Source organism: Phacochoerus africanus, chromosome 15 (assembly GCF_016906955.1).
Source record: "Phacochoerus africanus isolate WHEZ1 chromosome 15, ROS_Pafr_v1, whole genome shotgun sequence".
In the NCBI taxonomy this organism is placed as follows: domain Eukaryota; kingdom Metazoa; phylum Chordata; class Mammalia; order Artiodactyla; family Suidae; genus Phacochoerus; species Phacochoerus africanus.
The window spans coordinates 17,085,480-17,101,289 of record NC_062558.1 but is presented as its reverse complement, the minus strand read 5'-3'; the positions used below and the strand labels follow the sequence as shown (position 1 = coordinate 17,101,289).

At 39.2% G+C, this 15,810-nt stretch overlaps 1 protein-coding gene across 1 annotated transcript in view; it reads left to right on the top strand.

Moving 5' to 3' along the window:
- The window catches only part of GALNTL6 (polypeptide N-acetylgalactosaminyltransferase like 6), a 1,218,638-nt gene that overhangs the window by 1,095,226 nt on the left and 107,602 nt on the right, over positions 1 to 15,810 (top strand). Inside the window, exon 7 of the mRNA XM_047761406.1 lies at positions 12,761 to 12,878. Within this exon, the coding sequence (XP_047617362.1) occupies positions 12,761 to 12,878 (118 nt within the window). The remainder of the gene's footprint in view (positions 1 to 12,760; positions 12,879 to 15,810) is intronic.

Genomic DNA, 15,810 nt, shown 5'->3' with positions numbered 1-15,810 from the left:
ACTGCAGCCCTTCTGTCTGACAGATGGACGCAGACTATAATCTGACTGTCCCTGCTCACATGGCCCCTTCTGTCCCATCAGGCGGGCAGAGCTGGCACCGTTTTGATACCACAAGGATAATGGATGCAATCACCATGGCCACTGTCCTGATACATAATCCTAGCCTCAGAGAAAACCTGTGGCCACTTAGAAATTAGAAATGAATGAATCCATTATAAAACAGAAATAAGCCCACTGGTTTTGAAATCAAATTTAGGGTCACCAAAGGGGAAACCGTGGGGGGAGGGATAAACTGGGAGGATGTGATTAACACATACACACCACTGTATATAAAAGAGAAAGCTAACAAGGGCCTCCTGCACAGCGCAGGGAGGGCTGCTCAGTGTTCCCAAAAATCCTATATGGGAGTGAAAATGGGTGTGTATGCATGACTGGTTCACTTTGCTACACACCTGCAACTAATACAACAGTGCAAATCAACTGCACCCCATAAAATTAAAAAAAACAACAACAACAACAACAAACGAATGAATTCAGAAAGAGTCCCAGGATAATTATACGGGGCATGATTTTGGAATATAAGAAAAATCTAAAACTATACTTTGAGCCAATGCTCCAGTTCCTCGCGTGGCATAAAGGGACATGGACAGGAGGGGACTCACACTCCACTTGATGAGGAAAGGTTCCTGGGGAGACCAGGAGCTGTGCTGTGGGGCCCAGGGTTAGTTCAGGGGCACCTGCTTCAGGGCAGAACTACGAGAACATCAGCTCTATCCACATGGGTTGGGGGTCTATCCACCCACCCCCCTGAGGGGGTCACTCTGCCACCCATCCTTGCTAGGTCTTCCAGCGGCACCTGCATAAGTGCGCGCGCACACACACACAAACTATACACCCCACACCACATACACACCACACACACCATACATCCCACATACTACACAAACACACACACACACACACCACACGCCACATACCCCCTACACACACACCATGTGTAGACAACACACATACACCAAACTACACACACCACAAACACCCCACAACACACACACACAAACCACATACTACATAAATACCAAATACAACCACACACACACTACATACACACACCACGCCACACACACACATCCCACATTCCACACCCACACTGCACACCCCCCCCACATATACCACACACACACATCACACATACATACAAACTATACACACCACACCATACACACACCACACATACCACACACCCCACACATACACCCACACCAACTACACACATCCCACACCACCCACACACACATACCACACTACCCACACCATTTTAGACCACAGGAGAGAAGGTGAGGGACACAGCATCTTGGTCACATCACAGAAGTAAGAACACTCGGCACTTCTCACCCTTTCCCTCCTCTGCCCACTGAGATACCTGATGATGCAGCCTTTGCCCACCCAGAAGTTTCTACCTCACCTCATGTTAGGTCAGTGCCAACCACTGGACAGTGCCAACTAGGGCGGCAGCAGTGTCCTGAGCAACTTTGGAACCACTACCCTTACTGGAAGGTCACAGGAAACACTCTTTCCACAGCCACAGTGTGGTTTGAGGCCCCATAGAATCTGCACCGACTCCACAAGCTTTCCTCTCCCATCAGCGCTTTATAGCCTTTCACAGGAGGGTCTACCATTCTGAACATGAAGCAAGCAGCAAAAGGCACATTCAGTGTTACAAAACCTTCTAAACAATTACTTAGTGTTCTATGTGTTTATGTTTGTGACAAAAACAAAGTTATAAATCATGGCACAAAACAGTACAAAATTCATTCTATGATTTATAATTTTGTTTTCCTCTTCATTTGATTTGAAAAGCTGAGAAGTCATAACGCCACCTGTTTCTTGATAACTGGTTGGCCCTTATGCCTTTCCTACTAACTCTTTTCTAAACATGAACACTTGCATTTGAAAATCTAGAAAAATAGGAACCTTTTTTTAAAAAAAATTAAGGCTTTTACTTTTCTTATGAGCAGCTCTGAAATCCAGTTATGCATTGCAACAGACACTAGGACATTAATGGTGATAACTTTAAAAATTATACCTATAAAAATAAGCCTATCTTACAGCTTAGAAATTAAGAAACTAACTAAAATCCTGTCTCTATCAAGGATTGTGGTCATTTACCAGTATCATAAGAGGGTGGCTAATGTATCCTCTTTAAATGCTTGGGATTCAAAATCCGGGGCTTGTGAAAGCACACATTTTGTGGGCTCCCAAATCTGAGGGCAGGAATTGAGACTAAGCTTCACTGAGAGGCCCTCCCACTGGCCTGACCTCATGGGCTGAGTGGCTCCAGTTGGTTTGCCTGGAACTGTCTGTGTCAGCAGTGAAGGCCCAGCATTCCCAGGAAAGCCTCAGGCTCAAGCCAAGCAGGACGGTCGGCACCCTATACTCAGGGTCTCTTGCATGGCAATGGTCATCTGGTGGCTCTAGGGAGCCCTATGATCTAGGAGAGTCTTGTGTACGAAGCTAGTTGTCGCTGTGATGTCAGCCAGGTCACGTGTTGGAGACAGGCTAGGCCAGGTTTGACAAGACGTGACTGTCTGAGATCCGCAATTGGTTCACTGTGTTACTCATCTAGCCTCAACCTGGGGAGGCAGAGAGCCCCTCACTCCCAGAACACAGCCCAGGGACTACGGCATTTAGAAAAGAGAAGCAGAAAACCACTGCTGCTGTTCTTGCTGGGGCTTTTTTTTTTTTTTTTTTTTTTAATTAATGTCAAGGCCAGCAGTCTGGTGCAGCCCAGGAAGAAGAAGGGCAGAGATGCCAGGCACAGAACTGGTCATATGTCCAGACAGCTCACCGGCTCTGCTGGCCCCAGCACCAGCCCCAGCCCCGACCTAAGTGTCACCTCATTACCCAACAAGCCCTCCGGCTACATGTGAGCAGGGTTGTTTCTCCCTTTAGACAGCCTAATCCTGAGGGGGCAGTGTGTGGGTTCCTATAGTTGGAATCAGGTTTTCCCTCCACTGCTGCATCCTGGCCTCTGAACAGGCCTCCTTCTCTCAGCTAAGGATCCACCTCACTCTGCCCCCTAAAGCGACCTCCTCCTAGCACAACACAAGGGTCACATTCCTCTCTCATCCCCAGTTCCCATTACACAATGAAAAGTAATGAAATTATACACCCACGTTTCCTTTTTAAAGACACATGATCCGCCATCACCTATATATGGGATTTAAAACAAATACAAATGAACAGAACAGAAATAGACCCACAGACAGAGAAAAGAAACATATTGTTACCAACAGGGAAAAGGCAGTGGAGGGAGGGCTAAATCAGGAGGTTGGGATGAACAGATACACAGCACTATATATAAAATAGATGAACAGCAAGGACCTACCATATAGCACAGGGAAACATACTCAATATTCTGTAATAACCTATAAGGAAAAAGAATTTGAAAAGGAATATGGATAGGTAGATACACACACACACACACACACACACACACACACGCACAAAACTGAATCACTGTGCTGTAGACCTGAAACTAACACACTGTAAATAAACTGTACTTCAAAAAAAAGATTAATTGTTAAAAATAAATAAATATAAATGATACAAACAAATTTATCAGGAGTTATTTAGCCACTCTTTACAAAATTCTAATTTAAGCAATGATCTAATACTTAACTTATTAGGAAAAATATTTTGTTTTAATCTACAGTATCATTTTACTCAACAATTGAATGCTAGTGGAAAATAATTCTACATTAGCTGTAATTGTTCAGAGTCATGGGCCAACTCAAAATTTCTAGTTACATAATTGGAAATTATGTGGTTCATCTCTATGCTGATTGATTTGGCTTGATGGAGTCCTGGGGGAAAGCGTGCCTTTTCATTTCTGATCAAATTCACATTTCAACCCACATGCTCAGGATTCTCACCAAAGCCACTAAAATGAAAGGAAACCGAGAACCACATTTCTAAGAGGTCAGATCGTAATACGGCACAGGGTCTTTGTACACCATCTTCCTTCACCTCAAATCCATCCTCTCCTTCCTCTTTTTCAAATGATTTACCTTGTGAAACTTTTCCACAACTCCTCTCCAAACATTGTCATAATAATAACATGTTTTTGCGATTTCTACTTATAGTCTGAGGGATACTATTATTTTATGACAGATCTATAATTTCTCAGTAGGATTGCTACTTTTATCTGACCCTCCTCTTATTTTACGGGACCCTAGATCACTGTGTTTGGACTGGTATGAAAGAAGAACTTAAGGTCCAGGTTAGGACACAATTTACCATGAACTTTTAACTTCCAAAAGTGGAAAAGTAAATCGACATTTACAGTTGTACTCTTTATAACAACCAAGGTGTTAAATTCTAGGAATTTCTCCTGCATTTACTCACACATATGGAAAAGATACATAAGTGATATTGTTTATTGTAGAAATTCTGAAATAGTAAAATACCAAAAATATTCTAAATGTTCATCAAATGTGTATATATGTATAAACATATCTATATTTTTATATAGATATACACATTTAGATATATAGATATATACACATCTTTATGCATAATGAAATAATGAGCAAATGTTAAAAAATAGAAAAAGGAAGCGCTTTTCAATATTGCATGATCATTAAAACATATTAGGCAGTTTTAAAAAGAATTAGGTAAAGAACATTGTATGTAGCATACAATCATTTTCACAGAGTAGGAAGAAAAATAAGTTATATTTGTATTTGCTCATATGAGCATGAATACCTCTAGAAGGATGCCTAAGAAAAAAATTACGGTTGTTTGTGATGGGAGAAGTAATGGCAGGGAATAGAAGTAGGAGCAAGAATTTTTATAAACATGTGAATATATTATCTAGTTGAAATAATTATATATTTTCAAATGTTCTAAAATGAAGATTAATGGGTGGATCTGCAGACTTCCCATCTGAACAAGATGAAGGTGTATGGACCAGATTTACCCTCCCACCTGAATAAAAAATAAAATACGTGACACTGAATATCTGGTCTTGAAGGACATTGATCCCTGAGAGATGGAAAACCCTAAGGTGAGCTTACTGACTTGAGAAAGTGTCCAGGTTGTGACATAAGGGAGGGGAGCCCAGGTAGGACCAGCCTGAGTCAGTGTGGAACTGGGATTCTGGGCAGAGTAAGGCAGCTAGAATTTCAAGGGTAGAACACCATGGGGAGAGAACCACACGAGAGGGTGTCTGAAAATCTGTGGAGGGTACACCTTTAGTACTCAGAGAGGACTGGCAAGAGCGTGTGTATGAAAAATTACCTAAGACTGAGAAAAAAACACTCCAAAGAATTAGAGGTAACAGCGCCAGTGCCTAGAACGCACCTAAGGCTGGGAAGACTGTTTCCCCCAGCCAGGCGGAACAACCTAATGATTGGCAGGACACTGAGAGAAGCACATAGAAAGGTCTGCATTAAGAGTAGTGAATAACTTGCCATAGATTATGCACTGTTCCAGGCTGCCTAATATATTTTGAGCAAGATACAAAAGGGTCACACTATTTCCAAACACTGTAACTGCATCTCAGAACAAAGCTCAAAAGTGTCGAAAATATCCAGCCCCCAAAACATTTTAGAACTCAATGAAAAATTTAACAAGCAGGCAAAGAAGCACCAATGCATGGCCCATAATGAACGGGTAATTCAATCAATTGAAGATGTTAACTAAGAATTAACAGACAAGGACATTAAGATGGTAACTGTAACTGTTTGGAAAGTTAAAAACAAAAATATAAGATACAAAAAGACCAAAATTAAAATCCTAAAGGTGACAAAAAACATGTGAGATTAAAAATGCTTTGGGGGAGTTCCCGTCGTGGCGCAGTGGTTAACGAATCCGACTAGGAACCATGAGGTTTCGGGTTCGGTCCCTGCCCTTGCTCAGTGGGTTAACGATCCGGCGTTGCCGTGAGCTGTGGTGTAGGTTGCAGACGTGGCTCGGATCCCGCGTTGCTGTGGCTCTGGCGTAGGCCGGTGGCTACAGCTCCGGTTCGACCCCTAGCCTGGGAACCTCCATATGCCGCGGGAGCGGCCCAAGGAATAGCAACAACAACAACAAAAAGACAAAAAAAAATGCTTTGGAGGGGACTATCAATAGAATATACTTTACCAAAAAAAAAATTAGTAAGCTTGAAGATACAGCAATAGAAACTGTTCAAAATGAAAGACAAAAAGAGAACAAAGTATATACATTGGAGTCTCTAGAGGATATAAAAGAAAGGTAAGAACAGAAAGAATATTAGAAGAAATAACGGTCAAAAAGAGACAAAGTGTACACTTGAAGTCTCTAGAGGATATAAAAGAAAGGTAAGAACAGAAAGAATATTGGAAGAAATAGTGGTCAAAATTGCCCAAATTTCATGAAAATTATACCTACCAATCCGAGAAACTCAACTATCACCAAGCACAAAAACCTATACCAAGAAAACTACACATGACATGTCACATCATAATAAACTATCTCAAATCCAATGACATAGAGATCTTAAAAGCAGTCAGAGAGGAAAAAGACTCACTGTATACAGAAAATCAGAGATAAAGATAACAACACGTTTCTCATGAGAAACGATACTGGTGAGAAGAGAGTAGGCTAGATCTTTAGAGAATTAAAAGATGAAAAAACTGTTAACAATATTTTATAGCCAACAAGAATATCTTTAAAAAAAAAAGAAAAAAACATAGACCAAAAAGATGTCTTCAGATACACAAAAGATGAAAGACTTCATCACCAACACACTCCCACTACAAGAAACGCTGAAGAAAGTACTCTGGGCAGAAGGATAGAAATCTGAATCTAGGAGTTCCCGTCATGGCTCAGTAGTTAATAAATCAGACCAGGAACCACGAGGTTGCGGGTTCTATCCCTGGCTTTGCTCCGTGGGTTAAGGACCCAGGGTTGCCGTGAACTGTGGTGTAGGTTGCAGATGCGGCTCAGATCCTGCGTTGCTGTGGCTCTGATGTAGGCCAGTGGCTATAGTTCCAATTAGACCCCTAGCCTGGGAACCTCCATATACCACAGAAGTGGCCCAAGAAGTGGCAAAGAGAAAAAAAAAAAAAAAAAAAAAAAACGAAAGAAAGAAATCTGAATCTAACCAAAATAATTGGGAAAACAGAAATGATGTTCATAATGTAATTTCATATGTATGAAATTTTATTATTTATATATTTTCAAAGATAACTGACTGCTTAAACAAAAATAATTATATGGCCTGGGATTTATAACATATAAAAGTAAAATGTATGACATCATTGGGGGAGTAGAAATGAAAGGATACTATCAAAAGGTTCTTATAAAATATGGATATAGGTAAAATGTCCCTAGAAGGGAAACTGAAAAAAATAAACATGGGAGTTCCCGTTGTGGCTCAGTGGTTAACAAATCCAACTAGGAACCATGATGTTGTGGGTTCCATCCCTGACCTCGCTCAGTGGGTTAAGGATCTGGCACTGCCATGAGCTGTGGTGTGGATCGCAGACACAGCTTGGAGCCCACGTTGCTGTGGCTGTGGTGTAGGCCAGCATCTACAGCTCTGATTGGACCCCTAGCCTGGGAACCTCCATATGCTGCAGGTACAGCCCTAGAAAAGACAGATAAATAAATAAATAAATAAATAAATAAATAAATAAATAAATATGATATAAACTGCTACAGCTACCATTAAAATAACAAAATAAAACAAAGAATTTTCATTGTCAAAAAAAGATACTAAGTAAAATCATGAAAAATATCCAATAATCAAAAGAAGGAAAAGGAAACAACAGATGGAACAAAAAGAAGCAAAGAAAAAATAATAGACTTAACACCTAACCACAAGAATAATCTTATTAAAAGTAAGTGACCTCAGGGAGTTCCCGTTGTGGCGCAGTGGTTAACGAATCCGACTAGGAACCATGAGGTTGTGGGTTTGGTCCCTGCCCTTGCTCAGTGGGTTAACGATCCGGCATTGCCGTGAGCTGTGGTGTAGGTTGCAGACGCGGCTCGGATCCCGCGTTGCTGTGGCTCTGGCGTAGGCCGGTGGCTACAGCTCCGATTGGACCCCTAGCCCGGGAACCTCCATATGCCGCGGGAGCGGCCCAAGAAATAGCAACAACAACAACAAAAAAAAAAGACAAAAAAAAAGTAAGTGACCTCAAAAACCCAATGAAAAGGCAGATTTTTTTAATAGCAATATTCAATTATAAGCTGCCAATAAGAAAACCGCTTTAAATATAGACACAAGTAGTGTAAAAGGTAAAATTAAAACATATAAAAGGTTATAAATATTAGTGTTTAGATAGTACAAATCTAAAGAAAGCTGAAATGGTTATATTAACATCCAAGCAAAATCAATGTCTGAGTAAAAAATAATATTACCAGGGATGATAAAAGTTATTTTATAATGAGGATGAGGTCAACGAGAGCACATAAAATTCTTGAACATTTATGCACTTATTAACAGAGCTACAAAATTCATGAAGCAAGAAGCTGATAGAACAGCAGGGAGAAATAAACAAATCCAGAATTACAGTCATGGATTTCAATACCTTCTCTCAGTAATTGGTAGAACAAGGAGACAGAAAATCAGTAAGAATACAGAAGACTTGAATAATACTACCAACTTTATCTAATAAATATTTATAGACCACTCCACTCAATAGCAACAGAATACACATTCTTGTCAAACATATATGGAACATTTACCAAGATAGTCCATATTTTAAGCCATTTTTAAAAAATCCCAATAAATTTTAAAGGATTCAATTCATACTAAGTGTATTCGCTGACCACAATGGAATTATATGAGAATCAATAACAGAAAGATTTCCCAAAAAATCCCAAATAGTTGCAAACTAAATTATATGCTTCTATATAACCCATAGGTCAAAAAAAGAAAACAAAAAGGAAATTAGGGATTATTTTGACATCATGAAACTGAGAACACTGCATATCATTTTTTGTATGCCTGTGGGATTCTGCTAAAGCAGTACTTATGGGAGATTTATAAAACTAAATAGCTATGGAAAAAAGAAAGTCTCAAATCAATAATATCAGTTTCCACCCTAAGTAACTAGAAAAAGAAGGGCAAATTAAATACAAAGGTAGGTAAAATAATTAAACTAATAAAGACCCAGGAGAAATCAATGAAATATAAAGGTGAAACATAATAGAGAAAAATCAATGGAACCAAAAGCTAATTCTTTAAGCAGATCAGTAAAATTGACAAAGCCCTAGTCAGAATGACTAGGAAAAAAAGAGAAATGATGTAAATATGGTCAACGGCATTAATCATTATGGAAATGCAAAATAAAACCACGAAAGATACCACTGTACCCCTGTAATAATGACTACATTTCGAAAGACTGCTCACATCAAGTATTTGAAGATGGGTAGCAGCTCTAATTCAAACACAGCTGGTAGGAATATAAAGTGATACCACTACTCCAGAAAAGAGTTTGACAGTTTTATTAAAAGGTCAACCCATACCTACCATAAGATGTAGTCATTTCACTTCAGGCATTTCCTCAAGAGAAAGGAAATCCACACAAGGATTAGTACACAAAATTCATAGCAGCTTAATATCTAATAGCCCCGAACTAGAAACAACCCAAATGTTCATCAGTGAGTGAATGGATAATCAAACTGCAGTACAGTCATGCAAACAGAATGTTACTCAGCAGTCAAAGGGGAAAGAAACTATTAACACACACGACAAGGAGTGAATCTCAAAATAATGATACTGAATGAAAGAAGCCAGACCCTCCCCAAGAAGAATACCTACTGTGTGATTCCTTCATATAAAATTCTAGAAAATGCAAACTAATCTGTAGTGACAGATAGCAGATCCATGCGTCCTAGAGGAAGGGAAGAGGAGAGAGTCAGGAGGGATGGGTTACAGGGAAGAGACTTTGGGGGGAGTGATAGATTTGTTCATTTTCTTGAATGTAGTGATGTCTACACAGAGTATTCATAAGTCAAAATTTATCAAATTGCTGAAAATACTTGCAATTCATTGTATGTCAGCTACAGCTCAATTAAGCTATTTCAAAGATTGATGGACAGATATGAGTAAATACATAAATAAATAAAAGGTTTGTTTCTTACCAGTCATTCACACTAATCAAGATAGGAAATTTGGGGAGTTCTCGTCGTGGCTCAGTGGTAATGAACCCAACTAATATCCATAAGGGCATGAGTTCAATTCCTGGCCTCACTCAGTGGGTTAAGGATCCAGCCTTGCCATGAGCTGTGGCATAAGTCACAGATGAGGTTCAGATCTGGCATTGCTGTGCCTGTGGTGTAGACTGGCAGCTGCAGCTCTAATTCAACCCCTAGCCTAAGAACTTCCATATGCCACAGGTGCAGCCCTAAAAGGACAAAAAAAAAAAAAAAGACAGGAAACTCTAATTTATCTGGGGCTTGGCAATGACATCAATGAGGGTAAAGGGGGTCCATTTGAATTTATTTTATCATGCCTCAAATTAACCAAAACTACATGGTGTTTTATAAGTTCATTAAGAAGACAAGATATTGTGTTTCCAACAAATTCTTTTTTTTTTTGTCTTTGTTGTTGTTGTTGTTGTTGTTGTTGCTATTTCTTGGGCCGCTCCCGCGGCATATGGAGGTTCCTAGGCTAGGGGTCGAATCAGAGCTGTAGCCACCAGCCTACCCCAGAGCCACAGCAACGCGGGATCCGAGCCGCGTCTGCAACCTACACCACAGCTCACGGCAACGCCGGATCATTAACCCACTGAGCAAGGGCAGGGGCCGAACCCGCAACCTCATGGTTCCTAGTCAGATTCGTTAACCACTGCGCCACGACGGGAACTCCACCAACAAATTCTTTATAATAAAAATATCAATATAGGACTTTCTCTTGCTCAATAGCTATACTAGTTCAATACTGATGATAATTCTAGTTTGGAGAATCATTCTGCACAGTGTACATTCTGCGGCACCCTAGTCTTGTGTTTTACACAAACAAATGAGAATGTATTTGTAGGACTTAAGACCTTTCTATTTGTGGTTCAGGTTGAGTAGGATTGAGAACTTCTGATCACTTATCCCCAAGCCCTACAGGATTAAAGATTACCCTGAGCCAACATGCTCACTGGGGAATGGCACCCAGTACGTGGTAGTGTCCTAATTTATTCCAGTTACAGCTGCGATTCCCCTCTGAAATTCAGTGCATGGAAATGGGAAAAGATTAGGCTGCTGGAGAGAGGGCTAAAGTAAGGGACATCTGGTTCTGACTTTTATTTCAAACAAAATATTTAAATGGCATGAGATTCTCTGTGCTATTTTTTGAGTTCCGCTCACTTTCTTGGGAGGGGAAAAACAAATCCCTCTCCTGCCTTATAATCTTTCCATCTATATAGAGTATACACGTTTTTTTAAATCTTAAACTGAAGTAATTAGGCCAAGAACCATATGAACATGCAAAGTCTTTGAAATATATAATGCACTTAAACAAATTCAGGTTTATATCCCTCCAATGCCCCAGAAAACATTACCAAGAACACAGCTTCAGTTGGTCTGTAAATTGGTGCATCTAACATATTTAGATATATTTTTAAATGTGTCTTCAACATTTAGTGCCTTGTATTCTTATGTATAAATATCCTTTATTTTGAAAAGTTTTCAGAACTGCAACAAAAACTATATTGACCCTGTGGGTTTTAACATATTTGCTTTGTCAGCAAAAGGGTGTTGTCTAATTGTTCTGTGCCCATATTTATGTCCTTGCCTCTCTTTACCTGCTAAACATTGAAACTGAAACAGTGTTGCAGTAAGAAAGTCAAAAGCATCGAAATCAGAGGTCGTGGTCTAGCCCTGTCACCATCACAGCTTAGTTTCAACCTTGGGTAATACACCCCACCTCTCTCTGCCTGTTTCTCCAAACTATGCCCAGGGATGCTCTCTGTAGGGCTGCTGTGAGGACTAATCAAGGACAAGACTCTTAGCTGATAACCCAGCACATAGTGAACATTCAACAACACAAAAGTGCCTTGGAACTGCAAAATATCTTAGGTCCAAGTCCACTAATTATAAATTATCTCATTACATAGCACCCTGGAACTTCCAATGGATCCTAGCAAGAGCAGAAAAAATATTATTTGATCAAATATTATTTGATCAAAAAATAATTTTTCCTGGAAAGGTAGACTTCAAAAAGTACATAATTAAAGTGAAAAAACCTATTTTAAATTCCAACTTTGGCATGTTAATTAAATAACTAGTGCTAGTTGGTTATTTTATTCTAACTGACTGCCTCGTAGTCTGTAAAATGGACGTGGCCCCAAAATGATGGGTGCTTGGTGAATATGCAAGGAGAACGAGATGAGATCAAAGATATGATCTACAAGTTTTCTGTCTGATGGTATCTATCTGTCTGATGGTATAAGATCTCTCTTTCACTTTGAGGAACAGCTATAAAATTGATTGCTATTCCCCAATCTACCAGCCACTAGTCACCATGTACTTCTCTCTGATGACACATACAGAGTCAATGTGTGAGTTGCCCTGCAACCTGAACTGAGAAGTTCAAAGCTCATGGGGCTTCCAGGAGCAATCAGAGACTCAATGAGAACGCACGTCCATTCACAGAAAACCCATGTGGAAAGGCTCCCTGCAGTGACCACAGAAACTTACCCTGAAGTTTGCTCCTTTTTTTTTTTCCCCCAAGCAAAATGTCATTATCCCTGATGTCCATTGCCCTTTGAAGATTGTTTTATTCGTTTCACAGGTCTCCCGTTATGGCTGGAGGTCTCTTTGCTGTGGATCGAAAATGGTTTTGGGAGTTAGGAGGCTATGATCCAGGCTTGGAAATCTGGGGAGGAGAGCAGTATGAAATCTCTTTCAAGGTAAGCCCCCAGCACCCTCTCCACACTGTGTCAGCATCATTTTGACAATTCTGATAGAATGTCATTTTGTTTGGCAACCTATGTTATAAATTGACAACAAAAATAGACATGTCACTTCCCCACCTCAGCTTTTAGATGAGAGGAGATACTCCTTTCTGATCTTCCAAGGAAGCATAGTCATGCCTTAGATGAGATACATATGAGAAAGAATTCAAAATTCTGTCTGCAGGCAGGGAACCTGGTGGTGCCAGCATGTCCCCTGCTCCATGGGCAGTATATCCCTTCTAAGGCACTTAGAACACAGAGATAGAGGGAAAGAAATTGAATTACTGGCGCTTTTGCCTTTGTGTTTGTTCTAGAAATGATAGCTCACATTTTTCTCATTCCACAATTTCAAGAACAAAGGAGTAATTTTAAAATGTGAATGATAAATTAAAGCTATCTTTATATAATTCTAAAGCAAGTGAGTCTTTATTTTTATCTGAAATTCCCCATGTTTCCACTTACTTGGCTCATAAAAACTCACTAAAATTATCAACTTTATTACATTTATTACATACACACACATATATACAATATACACACATAAATGATAGAATATCAAATTTCAGGGTTTGTAAATGAGAAAGACTTAGCACAACATGTGAAGACCAGATAGCCAAAGCAAAGCAAATATGCAAAAGCCTTTCTTTTTTCTTTTGTATTGCCATTATTTACATAAAAGATAGAGTGATTCTTGCAAGTTTTATCATATGGAAATCTCATTAAATAAATCAGCTTTTCTTAATTACCTTCATTATAAAAACAAAACAATTCTTGCTAAGAAAATAAAATGTATCCTGAATATAGTAATAGTGAAACTTAAGAATCCAGCTAAACTTTTTGAATTTATGCATAAAAACAGTGATAAAACTGACTTTTATGAAACTGTAACAACTGTCTTCAGCGTGTTAACAGAAATGTTATGCTATCCCTGGAGTGTCATAAAATAAATATTCCCAAAAAGAAACGCAGGAGACATAATTGCAGGCTTCAGGGCATTTAGAATTTTCCGTCTCACTGCTGGCAGTAAGCCTTGAAATTCTATTTATTAAATGAATGCTTTTTTTTCACCATCACTAAAACACATCTAATTTCACAACTAAGTTACTTTTTTCTTAACCTTTGTATACATACATTTGCTCCATTGATTTAATGGTATGTGACATACCAAATGCTGAGTCAAGTGCTTTATATGCATTGTATAATTTAAAATCACAACGCTAAAAAGTGGGCACTATTCTATTTTATAGATGAAGAAACTGACATAAGACGTTAAAGATTTTAATTTTTTTAAGTTTTAATGATTAAATAAGCTACCCAGAGTTGCCTTGGGATTAAAATGTTCTACTTCTGCTTAGTTGCAGAGATGCAAAAACATAAAATTGTTCACTCAAGTTGTACCACGAACACCACTCCAACGTTCATGATGAACCTTTTGCTCTCTCTCTAACGGTTTCTTTCATTGAACAGAGGCGAGTATCTTCCTTATATTCTAAGAACACAGCAGCAAACTTTCTGCTGACCTTGGCAAAATATTATTGATGATCAGATATGGCCAAAGCTGGGTGCAAAGTTTACTATAATACTGCCCACTGGAAAAACAGAATATTACATTTGACTCCAGCAATAAGGGGAAATATGGCATTGATGTATTTGCAGTATTGTCAGAAGTCAATGAATGCTTTTTACTTCTCACAGATCAAGAGATTTTTTTTCTTAGATTCTCTTAATTCATGAATTCTTTGAGATTAAAATGTTATTAAGAAACCTCTATTAAGCAGGAGATACCTGGTTTTGAATAGTAAACTGGGTGTGGATAAAAGTACTACTGAAAGTCTGGAGAGTTTGCAGACTGGACATTTGCGTTCTCCATCACAAAAGTATTTTTAAGACAAACATAAACTTGAACTTCTCACTTTCTGTCATTGCATCTATCACTTCTTTCCTAGGTGACCTGAAATTTTACTACCCCATTTCCTATATTTCAGTTATCTGTCATTCTGAAGGATATAATTGGAATGCAGTCCTGCTGTCTTTGTCTAGAAACCATGGCAACGGAACTAGAGGTTCAGGACTAAATTGCCCTGGACTGTTTGGTTGGAATGACAGATTTTTTGGTGACAGCTATGTCTTACAGTGTCCCACTTCAGACACACCCCTTCCTCCTTCCCGCTATTGTGTGCTGACCTTGGGGTTCCTGTCCCTCCCTGTTAGTATTTGTAACATGATGGGGACAAACTTAAGCAGGCTTTGGTAGAATTTGCCCAGAAGATGAAGAATTTTCTCCGTGTGAGAGAAATCAAAAGAAATGTGCACAAGCATCTCTATTCAATGACATTAAAAATAAAAGAAAAATCAAACATCTGTATTTTTGGACATATTCCCTAAGTTGTAGTTAATTTTATAGTGCAAAGCACTGTAAGATACACTCAGGTCAGCCCTTGGGGTTTGGGAATGTGTATGGATAACTGAGCATTCACACATCTGTTTCACACCATCATTGAGAGACTGTCACACGTCTAAAACAGAAGCCCTAATTCAAAAGATTTCTGTCTGTGGTCTTTACCAGGCACCTGTGCTTGCTCTTTGAGCTTCAAGAATCATTTCACCAACATGCATGACAAGATGCCATAGCCGAATGAAACTATTTCCAGAAAACTCTGCCTTATATTAAGGACTCAGTTTTCGGTCAGACAGTATTTGGCTAAGAGGGTGCCCCAATTCTGTCTCTGTAAATATCTTTCCTTCCTTTTTCTAACTTCTGACTAGGTGAGTAGATTTCATGCCATCACATAAAAGCCAACGCAGCATAATTTTCAGAAGTCAGTTGAGGAGTCTAGAGGAATGATCTGCCTGCACCAGGCTTAGTCTTCAATCTCTTTTAATATGA